General features: G+C 37.4%; 1 protein-coding gene across 1 annotated transcript in view; it reads left to right on the plus strand.

The window, feature by feature from the left end:
- Positions 1–12242, plus strand: part of LOC142160958 (alpha-2-macroglobulin-like protein 1) — an 80276-nt gene that overhangs the window by 14717 nt on the left and 53317 nt on the right. The window contains exons 8-12 of the mRNA XM_075216098.1: positions 2414–2564; positions 3668–3782; positions 5188–5294; positions 6649–6813; positions 9409–9612. Of these exons, the coding sequence (XP_075072199.1) occupies positions 2414–2564; positions 3668–3782; positions 5188–5294; positions 6649–6813; positions 9409–9612 (742 nt within the window). The remainder of the gene's footprint in view (positions 1–2413; positions 2565–3667; positions 3783–5187; positions 5295–6648; positions 6814–9408; positions 9613–12242) is intronic.

Below are 12242 nucleotides of genomic sequence, written 5' to 3' on the forward strand. Positions count from 1 at the left end.
GAAGTGACAGTTGGGAGTGGTTGGTGGTTGCCGGGGGTGACAGTGGGGAGTGGTTGGTGGTTGCCGGGGGTGACAGAGTGAGAGGAGTTTGATACTCAGGACTGCTGAGAGAGATCCCTGTGTCTGGATAGACATCTGGATAGATGTGGCGATGAAAATGAAGGATGAGGTGATGGAGAAGAATGATGAGGTGGCGATATGTGGATAAAACCACGTTAAAAAAGGGCGCTCGCGTCGGGAAGTAACGCTCTTCCCCTGAGGAGGCCTGGGCTAGGGCCCAAATGCATGACAAGAACCTTTTTAACACCTTAAGTAGCTTGATTTGACTAGAATGCATGAGTATCATGCACGGGTTAACTTGTATAATATATACATATATTTTTATATATATATATATATATATATATATATATATATATACATATATATATATATATATATATATATATATATATACACACATATATATATATAAAATATATATATATATATAGATAGATACATATAGAGATACATACATGTATGTGTACATATCTATATATATATATATATAAATATATATATATATATATATATATATATACACAAGTTAACCCGTGCATGATACTCATGCATTCTAGTCAAATCAAGCTACTTAAGGTGTTAAAAAGGTTCTTGTCATGCATTTGGGGCTAGCCCAGGCATCCTCAGTGGGAAGAACGTTACTTCCCGATGTAAGCGCCCTTTTTTAACGTGGTTTTGTCCACTTGTCACCACCTCATCATTCTTCTCCATCACCTCATCCTTCATCTTCATCGCCACATCCTTAATCTCCATCGTCTTACTGTTCTAAAACCTCTTGATACACAACGTTTCTGCTAAACACCTTATCGCTGTGCTCAATCAGTCTTCCTTGAAGGGCAGTATTGATAACCTGCACTTTCACATCACTGCTTCTCCGTACTCGTGAAAATGCGACATACAATTGTCCATGACCAAACACAGACTCTGGTAAATAAATACCCACACGGTCAAGAGTTTGAGCCCTCAACTGGTAAATTTAGCCTTTACTGCCCCTCCCACGGTGGGAAGGGGGGATGATGGAAGTTAACTGACTTCACTATTATAATTTTTTTGTCAAATAATGTCAGTATACCAAATTTCAGGTCAATTGGATGAGCCCTTTCTGAGAAAATAGTTTTTTCCACACAACACACGCCGCTAGGCTTATATATATTATATATATATATATATATATATATATATATATATATATATATATATATATATTCACTTTTTTAAGTGCTTTGCAGTGTAGATTTATAGAAACATGCTCATGTGCAAGCACTGTTGAAGGGTGCAACTGCGCAGATTGAATAATATATGTTAATGAAACTAAATTCATACAACCAACTTGTTGAGATTTCCTTTCACTTTAAAAACATTTTATAGTGTGCTATAAAGGAAAGGCAAGTGCCCCATTAAATTTTAGTTAGATAGTTATTGTAGAAATAAACACTCCCCTTTAGATCCATGGCATATATAAAAATATTTCCTGTATTTGTTATTTATATCCCCAACCTTAGAATTCTATTTCTGCTACAAAGATTTAGATATCTACAGATGGAGACAGCTAATTTTCAGAGAAGCGCTCAATCACATGGTAATATCTGCGCCCACTCAGTAGAAACAATATGAAGGGTGATGTGCCTACAGGTGAATGGTGAAATCAACACTTGGTGTGACATACGTTTGATCGCACAATTTGTCTAGAAGAGATAAGCTCCATCTTTATGTCAATCTTCAAATATAATACTCTAATACAAGTTTTGACGGGTAGTAATTTAGTGTTTGACAAGTGTATAAACAACATTGACATTTTTTTAAATGATCAAAAGTGGAATTGTTTTTTTAACAAAAAGTAATACATCAAAACATAGTCCATCAAGTCTAATAATTTTAAAATAAAGGTCAAAACATATTTTAAAGTCCTGTAAGTTGCAATTAATAAACGTTTCTTTGTTCAAGCTGAATTCACTGAGTGAGAAGTTCTTCCACTAGGGAAATAAAATAGATTAAAGTCACTTACTTTATGTTAGTGGATTTGGAAAAAACTCTATCTGTTTAGATGATATGAGTATTGGTGCAGAGGACAAGATAAGTCTCATTACTGGGACTGGGGCTCTTTAACGAGTCACTAGGAATACTTGGGCACAGTGTGGTTATGTTGTGGACATGTGTGCTACGTTTTCTGTTCTACATTCCTCCAAATCACCCTCTGCAAAACTTTTGCTTAGAAACTGAACAGCAATGGTCCAAGGACCCAAACTGATACCTGGCTCCTAGCACGTACTAAGCTAAAAGCACAATGTATTTTGGTGACATATGTAGTAGACATTTATTCTTCTTTTCCTTTTGCTTGTGTTTATTTTAGTTACACATATGGAAAGCCAGTTCTGGGTTCCATGAATCTATCTGTCTGTATTAAAGAATTTCGACCATGGGAACGCTATTATCTGGAATATATTGTGGGAAACACAGATGATGAAGATTTGGAGGGTTGCCAGCAAATCAAGGAAGTACAGGTGAGCTAAAGAGGAAGATTTCACTCTTCCAAAAGTGCTTGAAGTCTTAAAAACTTGGGATAGTCCATAGTCCATCCATGGAATAAGGAAAGTCATTACAATTGTTTGAAAAGTTATAATCTAACAAAAAGGAACACATTGCATTGCAGTAAAATTAGGTAAGCTTAGGACCACTCTAAGACAAGCAAGTTGTTGAGCACTGCCCTGTGAATGTTTGTAGATGTCTGTGGGAGAGCGTAAAACATAGTACATAGTACATAACTCAAATTTTAGGGAGGCGCTGTAGGGAAGAGTTGCCCGGGCAGAGAGATCATTTTAATGAGATTATGTAAGCATGAGTTTAGACATCTCTTCATATAGAAGATTCTGTGATGGTGAAAAAGGAAATATAGTGTACACTACATGGTGGGAATAATTTGTGCAATTATTACGCGAAATTATTCGGTTGAAGCTCCACTGACATCAGTTTTCTCTGCTATTTATGCACAGACAGGTGCCTATATCCTCCAACATTCTGCAGATGAAAACAAGGAAGCTATTTATATCCCAGCACCCAAATATGACAAGACACAGGACATATACATTTGATTACATTTCTAACACAGCGCAATAAAAATATCAACTGACTATGAAACGTTCCATAAATATGTATTACTTGCATTTTCTAAGAAGTTAGATGTTGATTTTGGCGATAAGAAAATAGTGAGGTCTAAGATACACATTAAACACAGCAGGGTACTGAGGTGTTGGGGAAAAAAGGGTACATTTGGTTGCTAGACAAATAAAACGCAATTGGTTATGTTTTTTATTTCAAAAACAAGTCAAGCAGCAATTAACTTTAGAGCTTCACACAATAGTATAATATTATATTGATGCTCTAGCTATCACTCTCATCAGGGGTAATTTAAAATTACACTGTTTGCACACTACACGGAAATTATCATTACATCTATTTTTTTGCATCTCTAACTTGTTACGTAACCAAGAAGGCATTGATATGGTCATACTCGGGTATGAAAATTGGATATATGCTCTGTGTCTGCTCATGGCAAATGAACCTCAGTATCTAATGTATATATTTATTGATTACTCTTACCTTTCAGACTACTGACAGAGGTTGCCTATCCAGAGCTATCGACCTCAGTTTTTTCAGCATTTCAAATAAAAAACCATATCAATATTTAAAAGTCAGATCTTCACTGACAGAGGACAATACAGGTGAGAATCAGATCTTATTTAACCAAACCTAGATACAATATTTTAATGGGATATTGAAAATGGTTCCAACTTTATGTTTATAGTACTCTTAGAAACTTAAATTAATGGTTCAATCTAAAGAATGGGGTGATAGATATCATCCTTAATCTATGCTATAAACATAGCAGAGATAACAGTTAAAGTATGTTAAATTATGTCAGAATAGCATCCACTTTCCCAAAATACTGTGACATTTGGAATAATAAGCAAAAACCTAAAATTGCTGACACAAATATTTATATTAGTATCTCAATATGTTTGATCAGAATTAATACAATGTATATATTCAATAAGTGCACAAATGGAAAAAATATACATGAAGCATGCACAATTTACAAACGGACAGTCAAATTGTTGAAAAGGTACAATGTCAAGCCAGTACAAACCAATAAATATTATAAGCTTTATCGAGTAGTTATGTCCGGAAGTTTCAGGGAACAATAGTCCGTTTGCAAGAGATTTTCCTACTGAACTGTGTGCCACGATTTTCTTAAATACTTGGTGTTCGCACCACATTAAGTGTAATCTTTGGCTGCAACAGTTTTAGGGCCTGTGTCATTAAGGGACGTATCTATTTTTCTTGTACGTATCGTACTCAATTCCCTTCTGCGCATGCCCAGAACGAGGATACTCAGCCGTCAACGAAGGCAAGCCCGCTGCGTAAGTCAACGCAAATGACAGTTACAGTGGTCTATGATTTCGGGGAGTGAACGAGGCAGGGAAGGGGCGTATGCCCGTACTCGATGCCCAATATGGGTGTGCCAAACTGAAGCGAATGCAGCCACGTCAAAATGAAGCTCTGCATTTGTGAAAGTTTCATGTTTTTCTGCCTTATCTCTTGTACCATCTAAGGGTCTAGTCGAAGTCCTCGGTCAGTAATGTATCCATGTTATAACAAGTGTCTGAAAACAGGAGCAACTGTAAAAATTTATTTTATGTACAGTAGACATTAAGGACAGACTAATAAATGTTTTTCACCGGAATTTTTTTTTGTATACAATTTCGATTTCTAATCATAAATGATTATATTATTGACAAGTAACATTAATTGATTTTTTATTTTCTGTGTGTTCTTTTGAGATTTCATATTCCACATACGTATTGTATGCATCCTGCAGTGTCTGGTCTAGTAGAACAGAGTGAACCTACACCCATAGTCAACACCACACGTATCTTGAGATCCGCTCCTTGCTGGCTCTGGGAGCACGCCGAGACGATTTACATGCCGTTGAGAACAGTGGCACGATGCCCTCCGTATGCGTGGCTTAATGACTCAGGCCCTTAATCTCTTTACTGGTGGATAGCCTCACATACAGCTCGTTCCTCCAACAGCTACTTATAATTGGACATGGCTGTTTCTTCACAGGTCACAAGGAGGAAGCATCAGCTTTTTTCATATTTCAGTTTGATGAAACAATGGAGTTTGTGGACATTGCAAAATTTTACCAGAGAGGAATCCCTTTAACTGTCAAGGTAAAGTGATGAGTCTTAAACAGATTTGCTCAACTCCAGTTTCCAATTGTAGTCACAGTCAGAATTTGCTTTGTTATACAAAGGTGAATAAATCTTTGCCTTCATTATTAATTATTCCACCGGTTCCCTTAAGGAGGAATCCAGAAAATCAACTTGTTGGGTATACTCGAGGACCGGAGTTAATAAACTCTGTTCTGTAACATGTTGACGAATAAGTTGTGTGTTACTTCTAGTATATTATTTAGCTCAGCGATACCCGTTCTTTGAAATATATTCATTTCAAATGTGTGTTTTTGCTCTTTAAGCTAATTGCTAATGGCAATTAAGTAATCTGTGACAACAAATGGAATTTATATTTCCTGGGACTCTCAGTTTGGGACTCACTTACAGTTGAAAACATGTTTGCTCATAAAGGAAACCAAATGTACATAAAAAAAAAAAGCACACTATGGGGTAGATTCAGTTAGGAACATCGTGGCTGCGCACTTTTACAGTTACTGCAGTAGAATTATCTGCTCATTTTTCCTTGCACCTCCATGGGGCGCGAGTTTTCTGTAAAAATATCCGTCAGAAAGTTTCTCCAGATTGATCGCGAGACACTTTGGGGCTAATTCAAGTCCTCCCAGTGTGTTGAGTCGGCACATCTCTAGATGTGAAGTTCAAGAACATCAGGTGCGTATACTTGCGCACCATAATAGTGTAGGCATAGCATAGAGATATAGTAGAGATGTGGCTTGACAGTATTAGTAGTAAATGCTAAAGTTCCATTTCCTTATTTGTACATTAGTTTAATATAATAAATTGACATTTATATAGGAGAGAATAATGTCTTGTCAGCATCATTAATAAATGTGAAAGTTGCATTTTCCATATAGAATGGAATTTAATGAATACATAAATTAAGCACTTTAAATTGCAACTTTATTGTTATTAGCATTTCTGATGCAATCACCTGCATTCAAACGTTATAATTTCATAACAGCAGGAATGGTAGACAAGAACATTAGATTCCCTATAACCCCATGGAAAAAATATCTCTGAACACAAAAGACTGTCATTAGGGTATTATCATAGTGTGTTTATGATTAATTGCACCCAGGAGCCACTAATTAGATTACTGCCTCCCTCAATATCCAGACACCCCATGTTTTTAAATTATTCTGTGCTGTATTGAGTAGTAGGGACACACATATGTTTAGGAGATGGAGAATAATTATAAAACACGCTAAAAACCTAATCTTTCACTTAATGGTCACAAGCTTTATTTTTACCGGACTGCAGAAGCATAGTGGCCTTCTAGAGGCACTACCAATATATGCTGGTAAAGAACATTAACATGTCCATTTCTCCACAGCTGAGAGCTATTGACAAAAAAATGGAACCAAAGGTGAATGAAACAGTCTACTTGATAGTGGGCTTTGAAAATGAAGACGTCAACCTGACATCAGTGACAAATGAGAAAGGCATTGCAACGTTTACAATGGATACATCTACATGGGATGACATGGTGTCTATGATGGTCAGTTATATTATGCATGCAAAATGACACTCAGAAAAAAGGAATATAAACTTTGATGACAGGGGAAAAAAGTAGAGCTAGGGCCACTGGAATCTTTTTGATGACAACATTTGTTTTTGTTTAAGGAAATATATATTAAGAATGGAGCAATTATAGGGGATGGAATGGTAAATAAGTTAGACAAAATTTGTAGCTGGCCCTTTCCAGTATGCACATTATAAAAACATTCAGGGCCTGATGCAACAAGGCACGTATCTGCAGATTTTCAGTGTGTATAACGCAAAATCACTCTACACATGCTCAGACCCGGCAGATATGGTAGGTTAATCAGCCCTTTCCCGTGCGATAGCGCACGGAAAGGGCACATAATACAGTCTACGGTTTAGGGGTGAGTCCTGGGTGGGGAAGGGGCGTTCAGTCCTAGTCAATGTACAGTAGGGCCATGCCACACTGCAGCGTACGCAACCACGGCCGTAACAAGCTCTATGGCCGTGGAAATAACCTTCCATTTCTGCCGTATATCTTGCTCCAGCTATGGGGCTAGTCTAAGTTGAACCGGCGGGTCGGCCAGCATTACAGAAGTGAAGCTTCTACCCGCTACAGCCCCTTTTTGTGCTCCTGGGTCTGTGGCTAATAGTCAAACATGTACAGCAGATGTTTCTCATGCCCTGTGAGTGATTAATGGTTCACCGCTGATTTCTCTAGATAAAGGTACACTGAACCTTTTAATTACAAATATAATTATGCAGATTTCACACACTGAGCGCTACTACATGTTTTTCCACTATGTGCAAACACTTATATAATATACAGTTTAAATAATAAAGCTGTACAGTATTTGTGTTCTACATGTAAATGCAGACAGTATTTTCCCTGCATGTAAAAAAATGCACTTGCACCCCTTGCATTGGTTTGTCCAGGAGCAGATTTGCACCTTTTGCTTTGCCCAATATGTCTGCATGTTTAATGTGTTAATATATGGAAGTCTAACCTCTTTCTCTTTTAGAGTATGTGGTGTATACATTTATGAGTTATAAAATCCGATAGATCTGAAAATTGTGTATATCCACCTATTGCACTAAAACTCTCTCATTCACCTTATTTGGGGGATACTGCTTACCTTCAGGTATGGAGAGCACAGCACTGGAGTTGGCACTTAATTAAATGTCAACTTGTTTGTATTCTAGATGCGCCCTATAAATGGCCCTCCTTCCATAGCTCTTTATTTTTTTACAGTGCCAGCAGTAGAAGTTAGTAATTTTCTATATTTTCCTTAAAGATTACTGTAGGCACAGCAGTATACTAGAGTGGTATGACTGTGCCTTAGATCTCACTTCCCCGATCTTGCAAAAGGCTTTCTACTGGTGACCAGGAAGACTGGCACTCGCAAGAGACTCCTGCTGTATCTCTCCTTTCACTGATCGTGCTCTGGGAGCAGTTCCAGTCCCCTCCTGGTCGTGATGGATCTTGCTGTTCTAGCCATGATTCTTATGGCAAAAATCACCTTTCAGATGAAGGGTCTTGACAATGACTGGAGATTTGATTTCTTCAGGGTCTATGTAACTGCCATTTCAGTTACTGTCAGTTGAACAGTGGCCGTCTCCCTGAGATCCAGACTTCTACAGGGAGTACTGCAAGGTCAACCACATTCTGTCAAACTGATAGGTCCTGGGGAAAAGCACATGGAATTTTTGACTGTGGAATCTTTACTTTGTACAATTTTTGGGCTATATTCTCAGCAAAAGGAGTTGAGGGATGAGATTTTCTGTTTGACAGGTCACATTTGTTCCTTGTTTTTCAGGATAGTGTGGCTGTCCTAAATAGCATTACCGTTCAGATCAGGTGGGGGGCATGTTAGAGCTCCTGTTCCAGGATATAGGTTCCCTGTTCTGGGACTTATATTTTTGGTGAGTAAATAGTTTCCCTGTTAACATGGCCTTTTGATGGAGCTTCATATTTCCATATTGTTATGCCCAGTGAAAAGGTGGGCCAGTGTATGGTCAGACCATGGTCAGGCAAATTAAGACTGTGTCTCGACTGGTCTACATTTCTACCAGGAAATGATTAGGGCGCATTCTGCTAGATTAGCGAGCGGTTCATGGGTGGTTCAGCATGGAGCTCTGGCAGAGCAGTTGCAACAGTCAGATAGATGTCTCTCTTTCCATTCTTCAAATAGGGTAGCTTGTCTCCAAAGTAGGAGGATGAAGATTTTGTGTGCATACCATCCCCTAGAGGCTGCTTTGGAATTTTGGAATGTCTGCAAGATTAGCAGTGTCTCCCAAATAGGATGAATGAGAACATAGAATTTTTTTATTTACTGTTAACTCAATTTCTCTGATTCCATTTGGGGGACACTGTGTTCCCGCCATTCTGTGTTCCTGTGTCGAGGTTGAGCATTATTGTTTGCTTCTTTCAGTCCTATCCTTTGGGCTTTTTATGTAAAATAAGTGAAGAGGTATGGAAGGGGTATTTATGGGAAGGTTTATTAAATGTCTACTCCAGTGCAGCACCCTCTATACCCCAAGCCTAGCAGTGTCCTCCAAAGGGATTCAGAGAGATCAAGTTAATACAAATTCCTATTTTTCTTTTCCTCAGGGAAAGTTTTCATTGGAAGAGGAAAGGGGGCCATATGCCTATGACTGGCTATATCCCTTCTATTCTGAGACAAACAGCTACCTGAAAGTAGAAGCCTTTACAGACAATAAATCATGTGACACTGATGTGCCAGTTATTGTTAAATACTACATCAATAAAAGTGAGCTGGACCCACAATCAGAACAACTTCCTTTCTTCTTCTTAGTGAGTATTCTAACCTCCACCAAATGATGTTTTCCTTGTGACCAGGAGAAGATTATGACTACCTTTGATATGTGCTTGATTGATGGTCTTCTCCTATATCACCCCATTCTATATTATAGTTAAATCGGCTTATAGTAAATGCTCTTTGGATGATTATTTCTATAATAATAATAATAACAATAATACTTATTAATTATTATTATTATTATTAGTATTATTAATATTTTTATTACTATTATAAAAACCTAGTGTAAACCTTAAAAGAAGCAGCTGAAAGATAAAGCAGAAAGAAAAGAGAGATAGACAATAGTGACACACATATTGTGATAGAGATTTTGCATCCTGACCACCACCACCTGGTTATTTTTAAATCTCAGAGGAAATTACTTATTAATTAGTGTATTTTAAACAAATCTAACAACCATGAGTGTTTTAGAATACATCGATTCATTCTCTCCAACTTTATTCAAATATACTGCAGATCTTCAACTGTATTTATGTGTAAGTGTTTGATTCAGAGACATGTCATTACCTCAAATTAACTTTATCTTTGGAATAGATATGTTTTCTTCAAACATGATCTCACTAGAGGTGAATGTCTTCTGAGCTCTCACTAGACACACAATAAGGAAGTCCCTGGACTACTGATAATAACATTCCAGTCATTAACTCAAGGACTCAATTTAACACCTGGATTTATGACCCACTACATGGACACACTTCACACCCCACAGCAGAGTAACTCCAGATCTCTGAACTCTTAGGACTTTTACTCTTCCATCCATAACAAACACCTTTGTTTTATTACTTTAGCTTATCTTAATGATGTATCCCCACCCTGTACAAATTTCTTGATGTAACAGCTCTTAAATGTTATGCCTTTTCCTCAGTCATTCATTTGTAAACTTGCCTGATAAAGTGGCCTCTGTGCTCTGAAAGCCAGCAAATATAATCATTTTTGATTTGGTTAGCCAATAAAGGTATCACTTCTATAATACTTTTGTCTTTTTTGACACAAAAGTATTTAACATCACATAGAGCTCTCACCAGATATAGGCAGGCTGGAGGTAGTGCGTCTCCCAGAGGCTGGATCCCCATCCATGGACATTAGAACAATTAAATTTATGGCTTTATGCAATCATTCAGTGTTTTGGGTGCACACGTAATCAATATCGCCCTATTGCCTAGGTTCAACTAATGATAGCGTCTGCCCAAGATATGTGTCTCAGACTATATGGTCTTTACAAAATCCTCATAAGAGTTTGATATGAGAAGTTTTGCAATTATACAATATAAAACACAGCATATAATCTTTAATGAAACATTTGACTAGTTATTTACTTTTATATCTTTCAACCTATTCAAGTTGATGAGCCAAAAGTCATCATAACCTTCATTTTATTATACTTTAATATGATAACCCATCTTTCTGACTTTTTATTCCAGCTTAGCATGAAATAGCTTTAATGACAGTTTAAAGTTAATTTTATTTGTGTTCTAGGAATTAGGCTGGGTACACACTACAGAAGTTTTCTCCTAATGTGTTATCTATAATGATTTTACCAATGACTGAATGTCCCGATCAGCATGCCGATTCATGGGTACACACTATACATGTTTTACAAGATTTACCTTCAGATCTGTGATCTTCATCTGTCATAACCATTGGCTGAAAAAAGATCATGACTCTGCAAACTCTTTGGAGATCCTTATCGTTAGTGCATACACACTGCAGAACTGGAATGACATTGCTCCATTACTGGATGAGATTTTCAGTTCAGTTTGAAAATCAAATAAACAATAATCACTTATCGTTGCAGTGTACACACTAAGGCAATATCGGGCAGAACAGCGTTTATCGGGTGATTGGCTCGATACTCGTCAGAAAACCCTGTAGTGTGTACCCAGACTTAATTTGGTGTTAATTCCTGGACCGAGCATGTGTTGACACAGAATATCCATGTACACTATAGACAGTCTGTGTCATCTGTATTGGTGCATGATAGGACTTTCTGGTTAGCATTTGACCCTATACAGTTAGTGAGTTTGTCCTAACTGTTTAAATGCTTTTCAATAGACTTTGGCTTGCATCATTATACATGGTTTGTCCGCCCTGAATACATTAATGTGCAATCCTACTCTCTGCTCCTATGAGATGCCTTCACAATCTACAAGTGACCCTAGGTGAGTGGAGATGTGGAAAAAGTGTGAAGAGGTGCACTGGGCAAAAATGTAAACATCACATAAAAATCCAAAGTCCTACCACTTTAGAACCACTTCTTTCAGTAAATTAAACTGTACTATTCTTCTCACAATAGACTACTGTCATGAGTATGGGGATTTTCCAAAGAGATCTATTTTGATTCTTTAAGGGAAATGTTTGACCCAGCACCTGCTATCTGTATCTGTCTTCTCTATTTCTCCTTCTAAAAGGGCAAAGTCAAGGACTAAGGCTAGTTGGGAAGAATCATTTCTGAAATAGGGAAACACTGGGAACACTTGGGAAACTGTTGAAGAGTAAACTGAGGCCATAATAAATCATTAAAAGTGATTTTGTTTTGAGTAATCTTTTCCCAAGCCTGTTGTTGAGGTGGTTTAGATATGATAAGCCCTCACCTGCAATTCCGGCT

This window comes from Mixophyes fleayi, chromosome 6 (assembly GCF_038048845.1).
Source record: "Mixophyes fleayi isolate aMixFle1 chromosome 6, aMixFle1.hap1, whole genome shotgun sequence".
NCBI lineage: Eukaryota > Metazoa > Chordata > Amphibia > Anura > Limnodynastidae > Mixophyes > Mixophyes fleayi.